This window comes from Microtus ochrogaster, chromosome 10 (assembly GCF_000317375.1).
Source record: "Microtus ochrogaster isolate Prairie Vole_2 chromosome 10, MicOch1.0, whole genome shotgun sequence".
In the NCBI taxonomy this organism is placed as follows: Eukaryota; Metazoa; Chordata; class Mammalia; order Rodentia; family Cricetidae; genus Microtus; species Microtus ochrogaster.
Genome location: NC_022016.1, coordinates 22,343,252 through 22,362,413, shown reverse-complemented (window position 1 = coordinate 22,362,413; position 19,162 = coordinate 22,343,252). Strand labels below are relative to the sequence as shown.

General features: G+C 39.6%; 1 protein-coding gene across 1 annotated transcript in view; it reads left to right on the top strand.

Moving 5' to 3' along the window:
- Bnc2 (basonuclin 2) overlaps positions 1-19,162 on the top strand; it is a 288,056-nt gene that overhangs the window by 1,020 nt on the left and 267,874 nt on the right. Inside the window, exon 2 of the mRNA XM_026781784.1 lies at positions 8,855-9,055. Within this exon, the coding sequence (XP_026637585.1) occupies positions 8,960-9,055 (96 nt within the window). The 5' untranslated portion in view covers positions 8,855-8,959. The remainder of the gene's footprint in view (positions 1-8,854; positions 9,056-19,162) is intronic.

The following is a 19,162-nucleotide window of genomic DNA, read 5'->3' as shown; positions in this document are numbered from 1 at the left end:
GACTGGTGTGTTTTCACAGGTTGAGCATACCCATGACACCAGCTGGATAGGTAGATAAGATAGTTGTGGTTTTTTTGTCTTTTTTTGTTTTGTTTTGTTTTTGTTTTTGGAGACAGGGTTTCCCTATGTAACAGTCCTAGTTGTCCTGAAACTAGCTCTTGTAGACCAGGCTGACTTCAAACTCACAGTGATTCACCTGCCTCTGCCTCCTGAGTGCTAGGATTAAAGATGTAGTGTACCACCACAGCCTGGCCACATGGTTGTTTTTTTAAAAGCTTCCCGTTTGCCTGCTTCCCACTGATGCCCTTCACCAGAGACCCTTACCACCCAGATGCCGTCCACTACCAGTTAATTCTGCCCATTATGAATTTTTAAATTAGAAAACCAGTCTACAGGTTCATTCAAATTTTCTTTGCACCATTGTTTTTCCCTTTAAAGATGTGCTTGTGTCTAAGTGTGTCTGTGTTTGTTTGTGAGTGCATGTGTGTTTGTGCTTATGTTTGTTTCTTTTTTTTTTTTTTTTTTTTTTTTTTTTTTTTTTTTTTTTTGTGGTTTTTCGAGACAGGGTTTCTCTGTGGTTTTGGAGCCTGTCCTGGAACTAGCTCTTGTAGACCAGGCTGGTCTTGAACTCACAGAGATCCGCCTGCCTCTGCCTCCCGAGTGCTGGGATTAAAGGCGTGCGCCACCACCGCCCGGCCCTTATGTTTGTTTCTGAGTGTATATATGTATGTGTCTGTGAGCATATTTGTGTGTGTAAGTGTATATGTGTGTCTGTGTGTGTCTAAAATAGTCTCGGAATTTTGACACTTTGTTCTTATAGTTCACTGTTTAAATTTATTTTTTGGTTTGAGAATTATTTGTAGTGTATTATTTCCATTGTATCTTTTTTATGTGTTAACTTTAAAGTGCTGTATTTTTCAAGTAATTGTAAAGTATTGAGCCCACCCTTGTAACGTAGTTTCTTGTGTGCGAGTGAATCTCAATCTTCCTTCCTGACAGTAATTTAAACTATTATTATGACATTTTTACGGGAGCTGCCAGCATCTCAGTCTGCAGTTTTTAGAAGGAAGTAAATAAAAAAATTAATATTGTCTTTACCATCCTGCAACTTCCATGGTCATATGAAAGTAATTCCCCAGTGCGCCTCCCTGCCCTAGCCTGTTGGTTTTGTTTTTGTTTTTCCTTTTTTCCTCCTCATATTCATTTAAGGAAAGATACCACTGATTCTTTTAGAAGATTTTCTCCAAAAAGAAACAAAAAAAGCATCGACTGTAGCACGTGGTAGAAAGAAAGCTTTTGTCACTGCTTGTACCCACAAAGAGATTAAAGTCATTTTTCAGTTTTTAGATCAAAACACTGTAGTAAATGTTTGATCTTTTGTAGGCATGAGGCTTATACCAACCGAAGATGCTTTTTTGAAACGTGAACTCTGATTCCAAGGGATTCAGCCATTCCTTGGCATTTTGTAAACTATCTTATCTGCTACACCCTACTCAAATCTTTCAATTTTCATATTTTCATAGTATCAAAGGATTATAGTGTTTGGGTACTTCCTTGAAGTGTGTTATAAAATAGAGCCCCTGATTAGGCTGTCAACAATGCTGTATCTCAGTCCCCGTTAGACTAGTGTCAGCTGGAGCAGTGTCTTCCTTTTGGGTGACAATTTTAAGTGATATTTTCCTACGAAGAATGTTAATGCCACTAATTAAGGTGTCTCAAACCTTATATTAAGGGACCTGTGTTCCTTTTCTGGTCACATAAAGTTATTTTTAATGCATAAGGTTTTCTCTGTCAGTGCTGGCCACCATTTTTATTTCGGTACACGGCAGTTATTTCTGTTCTGTGCACTGATGTGGTTGGTGTTCCTGTGAGTTAACATCTCACTATTTAGTGTCCATAATGGTTTGGCAGAAGAGTAACTAAAAATGAAGACATATGTGCACATCCTACTTACAAATTGGACCATGATCTTGTTCCCTGAAATCTTCAGGCCAAAATGTTCTGGCTGACGCTACTATATGTTGAAGGACCCAACCCAGCTTGTCAAAGCCTTCTGGCAAAGGGATAGTTATAAATACGGCGTAGCAGGTGCACAGGCTCTTGGGGGAGAGAGGTTTGGGGACTGAGACTCCAGTCAAAGATGACAACATGATTTTCTTCTTCTCCTCTCCATAAAGATCCTTAAGTGAATTAGAATTAGCTAGTTCATGGACTCTAACCCTAAATTCTTCTCTTAAAGATGTTAGTAGGAAAAGCCATACAGTAGATTCTTATGTTGTTCAGATCATTTACACACAACACTTGCTTACATTCAGTGGATGGAGTGCATAAATCATCTTTTTTTATTATTTTTCTTTTCTCTTTGTTTTATTTTTGAGACAATCTCACTATGTAGCTCTTGCATGCTCTGGAACCAGATCAAACTGGCCTCAAATTCCCAGAGATCTGCCTGCCTCTGCCTCCCAAGTGCTGGGATGGAAGGATTGAACTACCATGTCCCTCCTGCCCATGCTTCATCTTTTTAACCTGAATTAAAGACTGCTACCTACATGTTTGGTTCAGTCATCTAACAAATTGAAACAAGAAAAAGAATTGCTAAATAAGCAAATTTTTCCAGGTTCCTTCAGATTTGAACATGGGGATCCACAATTTCCGGATGTTCCTTCTTGAGAATGCTTGTCTGTTGAAACACGGTGTGTCTGTCTTCTCTTCCAGAGATTGTAATGGAGAGAGAGGAATTGGGAGCCAGCAAGGATGTAGGTGTAAATATTAGGTGACTCTTAACTGTGAAGATGAGCACCTTTATACTAAAAAAGATGGTTCAGAGAGGCAGACAGATCTCTATGAGTTTGAGTTGAGGCCAGGCTGGGCTAAATGGTGAGTTTCAGACTGCCTATGTAGAAAGACCCTGCCTTAAAAACAAACAAACAAACAAATAAATAAATAAATAAATAAAACCAGCCAAAAAACCAAAAGATGGCTGATCCTAAAAACTACTTTTTACTCTCCCTTCTCCTCTTCCCTACAACATGCACACACCATATCATAGCTATTATTCCTTGTGTGTGTGTGTGCTTGTGTGTGTGTGTGTTTGTGTGCTTGTGTGCTCACTGTTTTTGTGTTGGATGCTCCATAGCAAACAACATAGATAACTCTGTAATTATAAAGTAAACACAAACATTTGAAATTTGAAAAAAATTGAAATTGTGATTATTATTACTTTTTTCTATTCTTTTATAGTAAGTGGGAATTTTTACTCCTTAACCTTACATAGAAAATGAAACTTTGCGCCATAAATTGGGCTTCACAAGGGGAAAGGCCGCTGTCAACCTTCTTCCTTGGGAATATGGAAATTTGGGTGGATTATCTGTTCAGAGGAGGTTTCCTTTATTAACTCTCTCTCTCCTTTTTTTCCACTTAAGACATCTGTTAACATTTCACACAGACCAACAGATGTTGCAAAGCGAGTCCCACACTTTGTTCTCAAGAAAAATGACATTTCCTCAATTGCCTGCCCCACCTCTGTGACTGAGTCCAGACTGCCGCTCCTGCATAATCTGCATATATTAAGTTATGCACCTTAATGTATCAGGAACTCGGGCTTCAGCATTACTCTATATATTAAAGTTGCGTTTGATTAGTGCCCAGCTTACATACTGCTTCGAGTTCTGAGAGCAAAAACGTTAAGGCTTCCTTTGAGAATGACAGCCTGGTTCCCTACATTGGGACTGGAGAGCCAGTTAACATTTTTTTCTTATAAAATAAATGAGTTACAAAAAGCTTGAGTTGTTTTGCCATGAGGAAGTGCTGATTGTCATGCGATGTGGAGCGTCATTTTTATTATTTTGGCAAGAACAGGGACAGTTTTGTCTTGACAAGCCATTAGATGAATACCAGCGTGTGTCACATGAAAAACCACTGATCTTTAACCCAGCTCCGTACTTAACCGAGCTTTGGAAATGAATAGTGAATAAAAGAAGAGCAAAGGCCAGTCCACTGTCATTACAGATGACATCCTCTGCTAACAGCTGCAGAACTGAACCCAGGGAAGCGCAGGTACTGCTCTGTAGGCCATCAGGAGTCTGGGGGATGCCGCTTAAATTGTGTACGCACACCATACATTTGTTTTATATTTGCTTAGTATTTACATTGTTGTAGTCACAGCTGTGGGGGGGAAAGGCCCTCAAGTGCTTTCTCAGTGTACTTTCTCAGGGCATGAGAGCCTTAGCACAGGGCCATATCCTTATTGTGGCTTCTCTGTTCCCAGCCAGAGTGACTTTAAGAAAGTAGTGAGTTTTAAAGAAACTAAATGTTGAGAAGAAAAGTAAGGCTGGGCATGGGGAAGCATGCCTCTAATCCTACCATAGGGGAGGCAGAGGCTGGCAGATCTCTTGAAGTCCATCTGGTGTACACAGTGAGTTCCAGGCCAGCCAAGTCTACGTAGTGAGACATTGTCTTAAATGTATGTATTCATATATGTACGTATGTGTATATATATATATACTTATATATACACAAATTATTTATCCTTTAAACACACAGACACACCAAACTAGTTCACTCCAAAAGCACATGCAAACCAGCATTCCTTGCCATGGTCCTTTAGTAACTGTGGCTAACTTTTACATCAGCATGGAGTTTTTGAGGAAATAGAGGGAAAGGCCCAAATTTACCTCACTTCCCAAATATTGAAAAGATAGCAACATTTTAAGCAGCCACTTGTGGGAATTATTGCTTACAGAGCTAACAGGAAAGAACACACTGTCTTACTCTGTTGGTGGAATTGCACTGTGCCTCCCTGTAGTCTTGTTATCCCACACTAACTGAAATGCAAATTCTTTGTTAACTAATTGGATCTCATTGAGGGTACATGCACAGTGTGTAGCTATGTGCAAAAAGGTTTTAAAAAGTAAGAATTTCCTGTAATTACAACTTTTAATTATTACCCAAATTATTGGCATATAGTAAAGGTTTAATATATATGCTTGACTTTTTAAAATATTACTTAGAAACATGACTTATGAAATGTTTGATAAGGAACCAGCTAAAAAATTCTAGGAACAAACATTTAATTCTAGCATACATAAACTGAATTTTACTCAAATATTTTTAAATTAAGGTTTAAGATTTAGAATCTTGAAGCCAATTGACTGTGCCAAACAATATATATATATATATATGTATGTATATATATGTATGTATTAATATATATATATATTAATAATTCAGGTTTTTTTTCTCCCTTTGAACATTTGGAATATAAAAACATCATCAGTCATTTCCAATGCTGTTTCCCCTAACCTCATTCAGTGTCCAGGTCTGACATTACCACTGTAAAATGCATTTAAGAGACTTTTGTGTTTGTGTATTGTTGCTGTGTGTTGTTACGAGGGGGAGCTACTCCTAGTTCTACAGATTCTCCAGGGGCTTGAGGACTGGTTGGTGCACTTCAGGGTTTACAGAGCCCATTTCTCCCTCGCAGCAAATGTGGGGAGAGTCATGTGACCTTTCATGCTTGTGATCCTTTAACCTGAAGTCCATGACTTAGAATCAGAGAAAAAGAAAACAGTCATTGTGAAAATGATGTTTATCCCAATTGCCTAGTTGTAAATAACTTAGATAAAGATTATTCCGGAGAGTTATTCTGTAAGCTACCTTAGAAGGTACCTTAGTGTCTTGGTTTTGTTGTTTGTTTGGGACCCGTGTCTTTAAAATTATTCAAGCCTCTCATTGGCTAGAAGACTGAGGATTCTACATTTTCCCTATGGAAATGAATGGCAAGTTCCCATAACAAATTTCAGGAATTTCTAGAGAGGTCAGATTTTCACTTTCTAAAATTTATTAAAAGGATGATAGAAACTTAAAATTTACAAGGCATAACAAATGTTCTGGGTTTGTGCTGTATTTTAATACATTATCTATGGTTAACTCTTTGGGTTCTCCTGTGATATTATAACAGAACTTTCACTCTTTCTTAGCTAGTCTTAGGAACTAGTTAAGATTCTGATTGACAAAAATCTATCTAGTAGGTCCAGTATGGTGTAATCGGTGTAATTGCGGTATTTGCCTTTTAAATCCTACAAGGCTGTCCTGGTGTTTTTTAAGGCGTGGCTATGCAGGAATAGCGAGGTAACGGTTCTGCTGCTGACTTGTTCAGTTAGACCTTGCAGTCTGAATACTCGGGGTAGCATTTTGTCAGCGGACTGCTGGCTGGGCAGACCGGATTTGGATGTATTAGCTAGTCAGCCTAATAACCCTGTACAGACTGTATTGATTTTCTAGGAGAGAGTTTATGAACTAAATAAACTTGGGGTTGGTGTCTTAATAAACTGCTTCTCTCAGTCTGTCACATTTAGTTATGGAGCTGTGCAGTTTAGGGGGAAAAAAGGCTAATTCTGTTACAGATTGTTCACAGCAGGGTCTCCAAATTAGCCCTTTGTTTTGTAATGCCACCTTGCTTGGGCTCGAGTGGAGCACATTTCTCAGTTTTGCCCTAATGAGTTGCAACACTGATAATGTGGCTGATGATCTTTCATTGATTTCACTATCACTTGCTTGTCTGGTAATTGATCCGTTGCTGAGCCTCTAGTTAATTATATCGGCTTTGACATGGCCCGGTCCATGGGGAATTTCAAGTCTTGCAGAATAACAGTTTTAATAAAAGAGTCTATTACTGCAGGTGCTTGCTGCTGCATGCCAGTTGATTTTTGTGTTGTAACTGTGTGTGTGCACACGTGTGCGTGCGTGCACGTGTGTGCGTATGTGTGTGCTTGTGGTGGTTGGGGGGAAGAAGAGGATCTCTGAACTGAGGGAAAAGGGGTGGGGGCTGGAAAAAATAGGAAGAGGGAGTGAGGGAGAGTGAAGAAGGAGGGGAAGGACTGGGAGAGAAGGAGAGAGCAGGAGAGGAGAGAGAGAACACACAGGCAGAGCGATACAACAGTGCTTGAGTGGAGAGAGGAGGAAGCTTGCTATTGACAGTGTCCTTAAGCCTCCCACAAATAACAGCCATTAGTGGGAAGGTCAGGAGCTGAGCAGGCAGCTTGACTGAGGCACTGAGTGCCACTTCAGAAATCAAGAGGCTAGCAAATTTTAGAGGGAGTTAAGTGGGTAATAGCAGTAAAGGTACAGTCACCGTTGACAATTGACTCATAGGGGCTTTTCCCGCCCTCCCCTGCAAAAGAATATTTTTATTGACCACAGGTGGACTTAATATATTTTAAGGCAACAATTCTTTGGGTTCTTGTTTGTTTCTTTTTCAGATATTGAATTTGCTTCTTTTGAGACTTTTTTTGTGCTTAATGGTGGTGAACTGGAGGGAAGTTTAACAGAAAAGCTTTCAGGAGATGTCAGTTCTAGAAGGGAAGGCACATTTGTGTCAACATAGCGTGCGTTTTCTCATCTTTTCTCATTGTCCACTAATGACACGGGGCTGCCATGGAAGCGCTTTTCTGTTCCTTTTGTTGTTTCTGAGAGGAAGGTTTATTGTTATTCTTTAGTTAAGAAGGAGCAAGCAGAGTGGTGCATTTGTCCTCAGTATTTGTAAGTGGCTCAAGATTAATGTTCCTTACATTTTAAGTTTAGGAAAGATGGCTTTTTCCTGCTGACTACTTTTATGAGACGGCATGAATTTAGCTTTCCATTTTGAAGTTACAGTGTTTATGTACAGTGGATTTTGCTCAGTTCTGCTTTTCCATAAATAAGGTAGATAAATATTATCTAATAAATAGATGTTTTATTTTAAAACTGGTTTAATTAAAAATATGACCTCCTATCAAGGTTATATTTCATCAGGCAGGGAAATATAGAATTTTCCATAGAGATCCTGAATGAAAAATGGAGTTTTTATGTGCATTACTTTTTGCCTGAAATAGGACAGTTTTTTTGTCTTCTTTTTGCCTTTTTTATGATTTAAAAGGATGTTGTAGATGCTTTACCCGAGAACTTTAACAAAGGAATTTTATTCTGCTTGTGAGCCTTAAGAAAAGGTATTCATTTTCCTCTTTTGCATTCAGCTTCTCCTTACTTAGCCTTCAATTTGGTAGTTAATGGCCTGGGATGCTAGATATGAAGTGATACATATTTATTTTTGTATATGCTTATTGTGCATCTTCCATGTTGAACTAGTAGGTTTACTTGTTCACCCTTTAGAATAGAAGGTCAAATCTCTACATTATTTTCTCTGTGAGCTTATAAGTGGTTATAAATAGCTCAGTATGTATGTGTGACTTGTGGCAGCTAATATTTAGACAACAACTGAGCAAACTTCATGCTCTACTCCAGATGACTACTTGCTTGCAATGTAATTAAAAATATTTAAGTCTCACAGTTTTACAAGTGTTAAAGCAAAGACTGGTGCCGGATATAACATGTTATAGCAGAAAGCATTGTTGGGGAAAATTCCCAGGGAAGGGCCCTGTCTTCCCCTGGCCTTGTGGACAGTGACTGTTGCATTGCTTGGAGTATGCATGAGTGTGTATCTGTCTGGGTATCTGGAGAGAGGTTAGTGCAGGGTGTCATTTGGTGTCTGACTGTGGAACAGTGCAGTTGACTCCTAGCTCTGCTATCCAATGACATGCAGTGGCTGAGGGTTTGAAGCTGATGGTTGGGTCTCCAGTGCTGCCTGCACACCTGACAGGCAGCTGTTAAACCGAGCAAAGGCAAGCTCGGGGAGTCACAATCTATGCATAAATGATAGGGATATCTGTGCAGAAGGTGCGAAGGAAGCTCTGACCCCCTCCCTCCCCCAGATCTCCCCCTTCCCAAATGAAATGCACAGTTCAGGCAGCTTCTTAACTACACTATACTCCTGCTGCTGGCTGCCAAGAAGCTCAAAAAATCCACCTTCACTTTTCAGTCAGAAGAGGCAGAAGTGGATGTGAGAGAAAGAGACACCCAGAGAGACAGAGAGCCAAAGAGGGCGAGAGATTTGACTCTAAGAGACTCCTGTCCTGACAACTCCATGCAGTTCGGAACCAGAACGACTGCGGCTGAACCAGGGTTCATGGGGACATGGCAAAACGCTGATACTAACCTCCTGTTCAGAATGTCCCAACAGGTAAGTTACTTTCAATTTTTTTTCTTTAACGAAATCTCGAGTTATGTGCCCTTTTCTTCCTGCTACTTTTCTTTCTACATGTTTTTGAAATTAAAAAAGATGCATTTTTTTTCATAACTCTGTTACTGGAATGTGCAGTTACTTCATGGCTTCCCCAAGGGCTCCTTAAGGAAAGGGGGGGAAAGGACATTGAAGTTAGAGAAAGCAAAGGCATTTGTTGCAAAGTTGCAGTGTGCAGCCTGGGTCTTACGAATCCTTAATTTATTTCTTTGTTTCCCGTTAAAAAGAGAAAAAGTCACTACTCAACAGAGGTATCTTTCTGACCGTGTGAAAGACTTGGCCAAAGTGTCTGCCGTCTCTAAGTAGGTCTTGCGGCCGAACAGTCCTATAAACGCGGGCCGCTCACAGCTGCAGAGCTGGCTTCTGGTGTCTGGAGCAGCTGGCCCCGGAGCTGAGCGAGGCTCGGCAGGCTTCCCTGCCGGCCGGCCAGCGGGGTCAGCCCGAAGGGCGGGCGGCAGGCTGCGCGCCCTCCCGCTCGCTGCTGGCGGCCTCCGTTCAGGTCTGCTCTCGGTGGCTGCACTCTCCCCGCGCTCCCTTGACCGGGCGCGGCGCAGTCGGTCCGCTCGGCTCGCCACCCGCCCGCCGCCCGCCGTCGTGCACTCACACTCGGCGCGGCCCCTGCGTCCTCCCAGAGCCGCTCCCGCTCCTCGCTCAGCCGCCGGCGGCAGCTCGGTTGCTGCCCTGCCGGGAGAGCCTCCTGGAGAGCGCCAGGCCCGCGGACGGATAATTAATCACCCGCGGCCGCCCGTACCAAGCGCTCGGTGATTCGCGCCCTGCGCGCCGGGCTCCTCTTGCACAATTGCTGGCTCTGCGGCTCCGCGGGGGAGCGAGGGTAAGAGGAAGCGAAGGGGAAACAACCCAGAAACTTTCCTCTTGGACTGTGCTCAAGTGAGGGAGGGAAGTTCCCTGGTGCCTCCCTCCTAGACACGTCTTGCTTTTCAGAAGCCTACACCAAACCCATACAAAGCAGGAGTTAGTTTATCATCCACGTAGCACCAAAGTAGTACTGACAAACACACTGAGATGTTAAATAGATGGCGGTTGTTTAAAGATGGGTTATTGCCCCACTCGTTTTAAAAATACTGCAACTGCTTTTTAATAGACCTCTCTTGTATGTGAGAGTTCGCGGAAATTGAATACTTTGGGATACATTTTAAAATGTTTGGTATTGGAGTAACGAAAACCGTTTGCAAGGCTGTAAACCGTCACAAGTTTAGAAATAACATTTGCCATAGATCCGGGCTCTTGTAAGGTTTAATTGGTAAACTGTTTTAGCAACCAGTTTTAGATAGGAGGAATGTATTTGAGTAAGGTGTATTTTGACATCCTGTAGAGGGACCCTGATAACTGCTGATACAGTAAGCTGAGATTTAAATGCAATCAACATAAAACCAGGAAGCAACTCTTTATGTAGAATCTCATTCTTTTGCGTGAAAAGTTCAGTCCTGGTCTAACGGAGACGCTGCTCCTTGTCATTGCAGGGTGCTTTGCGAGATGTTTTTCTGAAGCCCTTCTCTGTCTGGGTAACTCTCCTGTGTTTTCACTAACCTCAGAACCTAATAACTTGTGCCCCACTTTTAAATTTGAGAGATCACCATCAAGGTTTTTCTTGGGTTAGTGGAGTGTATATGCACATACATGCTTTGAAAGGTTAGATTGCTTTAGGTTTTCCCCTCTAGTGAAAAAAGAGTTAATAAAACAGAGATAATGATCAATTGATAAATGGCTATTGAACCACATAGATGGTGTTAGATTGCTTCTTTGGCAGGAGCCCATTTCTAAATAAATTTGCATCTAAGGAGACTTTTAAGTGGTGAAAACATTTAAGATTAAAAAATAAAAGCAAATTTTATGAAAAATAGGTCAGAATTGTGAAAACAGTTTAAATTTCTCATAGAAGAATTTCTATGACCAGCCTATCATGCTGTTTTCTGTGCAGCTGTTTGTGGGGATACAAAGGTCTGTTTTGTGTGTACCTGTATGAATGCATGTGTATAGTGAATGTCAGTGTCTTGAGGAGAATAACTATATAAGGTAGGCATTTATGCTTAATGATACCTATTAAATAGAATACTACAACAAAGGATGAAAAATCACAGTTTTTAAAAATGCGATCAAATTGTTTTCCTGTAGTTCCTTATTTATTTATTTATTTATTTTTGTTGTTTTGATGTAGTTGGCGATACTTAGCCTTCCAGTTACTTTCACGGTCACTAAATATTTACCTTCTGTGCAGTTTGGAAGTCATGTAAAAGGGGGCATGAGTTTACACATGTGTATGTGTTTTTCTCTTTCAAGATTGTGTAAGCTTAAATTCAAATTCTGTGTAAATATGAAAATCTGTGTTGTGCATGTTTAATATGTTTGTTTTCCTTATGTATAGTTCATCAGCAGTGCTGGTTGAGCATGTGTGTGTGTGCGTGTGTGTGTGTGTGTGTGTGTGTGTGTGTAAAACACTTCCTGAAATGTTATCTCTTAAAGCCAGCAATTTTGAGAAATAATAGTTTCAATACCCACATTAAGCCAACTTTTGCTAAAGATAAAAGTTTTTCCAATTTAATCAAATATGCAGAATTCTATATATGTAATATTTAGGAACAAATAAGGTACTTTAGATGATTATTTTAATTTTTAACTTAAAATCTATCTCGTGAAATGAATAAGATCTATTAGATACAGTTTTTCACAGTTTTCTGTAATAGGATAAAAACTAATATTCCATTGACTACTTGATTAAGCATTGGACAAGACTGACCAGTAGAGCCAGGGTAAGATGGGTCAAGATGGAGTTGTAGAGAGCTTACCACGTATGGTGCTTAGCTACAGAGAACGTATGCTTGGTGTGTCTGCTGAGCACTGGCATGTAATAATCTAGGTCTGTGTCTTCTAAAGGTAAGCTAGGAAGCTGAGCAGTCCTTACCTTGTAGCTCACCTGAATGAAGTCAGATGAGTCACCAAAGGCTCAGACTTTGTGGAATTAAATATGTCCCCGTAAAGCTTTAGATATGGCTTCTTGACTTCATTTCCCTATATTGAATTATTTTCTCTAACACTGAAGTATATATATGTTTTTGAGAAAAAGAATATTTTCTTTGTAGGCAGATATTTGAGAACCTTGGAAGGTGTAGATGTTGACATTTGTAACTGGGAGCTCTGGATTCAGCTTTATCAGTAACAAATCAATAATACCCAAAACCCATTTCCTCTTTCTCCTTACCTTCTATCGTCCCAGACCTCAGTTTGCTCAGTATAGATTGATAAGGCATTGTTAAAAAGAAAAAAGGGGGGGATGGTAGTGGAGAAAGAAACTTGTTTTTGGAATTTGTATTTTTAAATCAAACTTTGAAAGGTTATTTTTCTACTTACTTGCGTATTTGAGAAAGTAGCAAATAAAATCCTTATAACTTCCCTCAGGAGAGGGTATAGTTTGATCCGTCTGAAGTCTCTTTATGAAATGACACTGTGCAGGCAGACAGTGATAGTGCACTTTTCACATATTAGCAGAGGTGTTTATGTCTTTTATTGTTGCGGAGGTATACTTAACCTGTTTCAAATAAAATGCAGATCCCCGAGCAAAGCCTCTTTTCAGAGGGGAGTGAGATCCTGAGTTAGATTTACAAATGACTCTGCGCATCATTATGTAGTAATTTAGGATTCACCCAATGATGTAACAAAATTAACAACATAATTTCATTGTGAAACTGTGTCTTATTAAAGAACAACTGTCTGACATTCTCTTACAGTTGCTTTATTTAACTTCATGCAAATATTATTAGTAGTGACATTTTTCTATTGTGCATTAGATTCTCTCATTAGCATGATGTGTTAGTTATCACCAGAGAAATCATCTCTTAGGTAGGTGAGGGACAAAATCGAGAAGGCTAAAAATTAAATCAGCGATTTACGTTAATACCAGACCATCTACTCAATAGAGATAGGGCAGAGTAAACTTTTTGACTCGTATAAAATTTAGAACGTTTCTGAGAAATTATTTTAAAATATATAAGAGCTATATAGTAACATTCTTGGAATCCATTTACAGCAATGCTTTCCATGAGTTTTTATTCTAGTAGTCCTTGCCTTTTTCAACTCTTCAGGACAAACACAGAGCCAGTCTTCGGATTTGTGTTTAAGTTGAAAACAATGTAATTATTTCCTCTCTTCCTAACCCTCCAAAATAATTTGAAAATTTAGTCTCTAACCATTTAAAGATTTATATACAGTATTTCTTGGAAGTCAGATATCTAAATGATGTGTTGTGACTTGATTCTTCTTTAGAGTTCATGTACTATATTTTATTCCAAAGCTTCTCCCTTAAAAATAGACGTCCTTTTTCACATAGGATGAATAGTCTTATTTCATCAGAGCCAGGAGGAAAACAGTTGATAGTTAATGGTCTTTGAAAATGACTTTTATTGCCAGGCATCATCCATTCCTAGGTTTTCCTCTCTATTTTTTATTTCTTCCTTTTTAAACTTTTGCTTTTTTTAATTGGTGTCTTTCAGTAATCATGTCCTGCTTAAAAAAGGAGTTAATTGACAAAAATCACCCTTATGCTAAAATAAGTGTTTATATTGGGTGGCAAATAGTTTTAGTTTGTTGAATTAGCATGATGCTAGCCCTGGGTTAGTTTCTCCTCTAATCTAAGGTAATGTGCTTTATTTTGAAATTTTGATAATAGGTACATATTGAAATGTAAACCTTAGCATTTATTTTAATATTATGGCATGTGAATAGGAATATTTGGATAATTGATACTGTAGTATTGAAATGGAAATTGTAGCAAAGGTGCAAAGTACCTGTGTTTCAGCCTTTACTTTCAAGTCTGTGTTAGCATGCAGACTTCTTTTAACAGGAATTGTGTAATGTGTAATGAAATGGGAATGTAGGAGGCCGTGTACATAAGCTATTCTGTGTGTCTCTGTAACAAAGCACAAGTATATTCTCAGATATGTATACACATGTATTAAGTCATTCACAAATTCAAGCTTATTTCCAGCATGTGTCACTTAACATGAATTTGAGCATATTTCGAAATTATTTTTTCAACTTTCTGTTATCCGTAAATAAGTAACTTATATCATTTGTAAAGCCTTTTTCTAAGGTGAGTCAAGTAACTGCAGTTGAAAACTAAGTCTGTAAAGAGTGGATGTCTACACTTGTGGGCATTTTTAGTATTTATATTTCTAAGTGTATCTTCATATTCACTGATAGGTACAATTGTTCATAGCTTTATAGAAATTGAGGAGTGTAGCAGGACAGACTAAGGCTTCCAATGCAACCTAGCTTCCTGCTCCTGTGTCTGGAATAAAGGCCATGAAATTCCTCCCTTACATATTAGGTGCTGAGCAAGGCATCTCTGGGAAGTTGGGGCAAAAGTGAATGGGCCACAGCCAAGGCAGGGTTGCAGGGATTCCAGTGATAGTGAAAGCATTCAAGTTTGCCAGGTCGCTGTGACACAGGAGCTGATTCCAAAGGAACAGTCCGTTACAGATAGTGAGATGGCGTCATAGACTTCAGTGAAAAACAAACATCTAGTGTTTCTCTGCCCTTCCTTATACATGCCACACACTTATTTAAAGGGAGACATAGAGGGCAGTGCTGTGGTCAGTCTTCAAGGCTTAAGCCCATGTAGGTGATGCTTGTGTACAGCTAGCTAACTTGGTAATATGGGAAAAGGAGAATAGACTGGAATTTGCTTTCTCTTGCAGTGTTTAAATTGTTTCAGGTGGGAACCCCTTCACCCCCAGAGTGTAACATAGAACATGTGGCAGCAGGGAACACAGTGAATCATGGGAAGCCTTTTTCAGTGAGAGTCATTTTCTCTAGAAGTCACTGTTTGTTGTTGAAAGAACATGGAGTATAATGGTCCCAGGGGTTCTTTCCGTGGAAGGTTGGAGCTTGGTGTGACGGGTGTGGACGCATGAATTCTGCTCCATGTGCAGACCCACTTGTGCCTTTCATGGTAGACATTTGCCGATCACTAACCACTGTTCTCTAGGCTTTGGCTAGAGGAGTGTTTGGGGTCGTAGGGAATGATTGATGTCACCCACATCTGCCAGAGCTGATGCCATTCTTATTTCTAGAAGAGCAGCTGGCGTCCACATTTTGCTAGGTGCCCTTTATGCACTGAAGCACCTGGGAATCAGAGGCGAAGGGGTCTCAAATACCCTTTCAAGGAACTCTGGCTTCCAGTAAGCTTAAGAAAAATAAAGGAGGGGGGCCAAAAAGGAACAACAGCCTTGAGATCCTGTTGTATAAACAAAATAAGGAGCAGACGGAGTTTCCTGTAGATGATAAACTAGTAAGACACAGAGAAAATAGGATGAAAAATTATCCTGGAGAGAATAAAGAATATGTGCCAATGACATCACTGAGATGGAGCTTGGGGCTGTGGCTCCAGCCCACATTTCCCCCCTGAGCCTGACCTGTACAGTATCTCCCTCTCCAGGCTTAGAAGCCAGTTCAGAGAATAGGAAAAATAAAAGTATTGATTCTTTTTTAATTTGTACCTTCCCTGTAGGAAGCCTCACAAATTTCACTGTGTATAGTCAACCCTCCGGTGAAACACTTATGGCCAGAGCTGACTTGGGTGAGGACAGAGGGCAGTGTCATCTTGTTGGGACACAGCACCCATCACTTTGTGCCACAGAGTGCGGAGATGAGCGGGCGCTGTCTCCATCTGTCTTCAGAGATTTCCTTAATGGGAATACTACAGGAAAACAATGCATTACTCAAACTGGCGAGTTCAGAAATCAAATTCTCAGCGTATTAATCATCATTCTAATTAAGAAAAAGAATTGATCCTTTAACAACAATATAATATCCTTTTGTTTTTCTTTAATTAAGCCCATCAGTTTTCTCATTTCTCTCTGCAGAGGAAGAAGAATGTTGAACTGTAGGAAGTTACTCACTGAAACCTCTGACTCCCTTGAGCATGTCTAGCTTATCCCTTGCCCAGTCCGTCCTTTGGAACTGTAATGCTGCTTTGCTCCTGTCTTTAGGGTTCGTGTGTCAGAGAGGGGTGTTGAGTTATAAATCTTGTTCCTGTTTGGCTGATAGACATTTACTTAATGGCCTAAGTACAAGGTTAGTTTGTTCTTACTTCCTGTTTCCTTTCTCAGAGACTTAATTTCTTACTTAATCTGTTTTACCCTTTATTTCTCTTATTTATAAAATAACATTTTAATTTTTCCCCTCTTCTGCTTAACGAAAAGAATTGAAATGTGCTTGAAAATCACGACCCTTAAAAAGGTGTCCTTTGCCAGTCTGCCATTAGGACCGTGCCATCCTTGCATGGGTGTGGTTCCAGGACTGCCCTTGTCTTACTACAGATGAGTTCTTTAAATCAGGGTGACCGGGAGCCTGGGACTCCTTGCTCAGAGGCTCTGCTGAGGGACACGCAATTTGATCCTTAACCCGTGTGAAAAAGATGAAGTCAGAGAGAGTTTACTTTCTTTTCTTGCAAAAGTCATTCCTAGATTTACCATTTTATATATTTGGACTTAATGCCAAGTTATTTTCTTAGACGTAGGAAAAGGCATAAAGAACAGGGCCACCAGCAGAAGATGTGATTTGGGTAAACTGCAGCTAATAAGAGCTGTGACATTGAGGAGGACAGTGGAAACGATAGCACGACCAGCATAAACATGAAATTATGAAACATATGTAAAACATGTGTTGCACATATCATGTGAGGATTCATCAATGTTTTTCATTTGATACATTTAACTCATTGTCTTGAGAAGGCATGGAGATTGTTAAAAATAACAAGATTAAAAACATTTTTGTAAATTGGAAAAATATGGCTTCCAGTACTTACCTGCTGTGCGTGTATGTGACTGTCACGGATTTTTCAACTTTATTAAGGTGCTTTTCAGTGGCTATTGGTTCTCTAGACAATTCTTTAAGATTTACATTTGATGATCATAGTATCTGAACTGGGGGCTTGAGAAGAAAAACTTGAGGATAATAAATATTTTACCTGACAAAAATAATTACTTTCAGCTGGCTTAGCATAATAACAAAACTAATATTAAAATGAGAACTCCATTAGCAGAGTTTTAATAATCTTTTTTTTTCCCTCCTTCCATTACAATTAAAAGCAAGGAAGCAGTCATTGACTTATGTCATTAGGATGGCTGTTTGGGACACTTAATCAGGAATGAGCAAAGAGAACTGCCAAAGGGTGTGCTTTCTGCCAGTGCCACTGGGCAGGGCTGCTGTGGCATGATATACTAAGGATATTCATGAGAGTGTCCCTTCAGTGGGAAAGCCTGCAAACATGATGATTCTTGACCTCCTGTTGAACCTAATGCAGCCCAGCTAGGTTACTGGGACAATATGTAATGTTGGTTTTACTTTGGTTATTCTTTTTTAAATATAAAGATTAGAGTTCCAGTTAGAACAGAAACCCAAGTCCTACTCTGGACTTTGGGGACAAGTCTTAATGTTTTTCCATAGAAAAATGTTACAAACCTTTTATTGCCATGAAATTTTGCATTTGTATGTGATGTGTAGACACATAGACAGTGTAGGCCTATTGGACTGTCTGATTGGAGACATTTAAATGATTTATTTGAGGATATGTTGATTTATTGTCAGTTGCAAAGAGTATATGAGTACACATATGAATGGATCACCCCCAAAATAGTCTGTTGCCTTATGTTATGTAACTGTGTGTTCCTCAGCATAGCTTTTTGCCCCCTCTTGTGTTATGGATGAACATAGAACCCTGCCTCAGATATATGCACTTAGGTTTTTAAATGAAGCTCAGTGTCATTGATTGAGAAATATTGTGATTATTTCTTATTTTGCGAGTTTCAACAGCAGCTTTGTGGAAGCAACTTTCAGGTTTCTCAGTTTTAAATTTTAAGTAAAAATTAAATTAAGAAAGAGACACTGTTGAGAAATGAACTCACACCTGTGATGTCTTGTCTTTTCCCTTAGCAGCTACCTTGCCTTGTGCTCCTAAACACCCTTGGCAAGCAAACATGGGAGTGAGTGAATCTTAAGATGCGTTGCCAGTGCCGATATGTGCCAAACAGTATATGATGAAGATTGTTTTCATTTTTGATTTATTTGTGATTTTTTTTTCTATAAGTTATACAAGAAGGGGGTTAGGAATTGTCAGAAGTCCACCATCTGGGAGGGCTTGTTTCGGTAGCAGCCTGGAAACCAGAACCCAGGCAGGCGTCTTACAGGTGAGATGTGTTATGGGAATAAAGGCCTGTGCATTTAATGAACCCAGCCTGCCTGTCAGCTTGGTTTTTCATGCGCCATTGTTGTTCAAATAAGAAAGAGAGAGTGTTCCCAGCCTGTGGTGAGATGAGAGTAATGAAAATGAAGTGTTAATCTGTTGATAGGAAGCACATCCCATGCTCTGCATCCCGGCCACATTCACGCATGTATAATATATTCCAGGTTCTCTCATGACCGGAGAGGCCTGGATGTTCATTATATTAAAAACATTCTTTTGCTGAAAGCGAGAAGTTGGCTGCTCTGACTTTGGGTAAATAGCTACTCTATACAATTTCTTAATAAAGCAACGGCTCCTGGCCTCAGAAGGTTCCGATAACCTGCTGCTCTTGTGCCTGCGTGTTCTGTACTCCTGATCTGCAGATTGTCCCAGTGACCCTCACCTGAGCCTGCACTGCAGGAATTACTGAATAATGGGGAGGAAAAGGGAGTTAAAAGACATCAGTATTTTTCTCTCTATAAATAAAGGAAAAATTAAGCATTCATCATTCTATGTTTTTTTTTTCATCTTTTAAAACAGTACATTATAAAAATCCAACAAGGTTGGGTCATTGTATGTGTAGTCATGATATTGTCTGATGTGAGTCTGAAGGGTTCCTGAGGGGTAGCTAAAAGCTTTGGTCATCAAAGAGCAGAATTGTCTTTTCTTTATAAAAGTATTTTGGAATGACATAGAAATTACAAAAACAATGTTTTCTATAATTATTTGTTCATATTTCTATTGTTTTCTATTTCCATCCATTTGTATGCAAAATTCAAGAAGTCCTTGTTTTTTACTGCTGAGTAGTA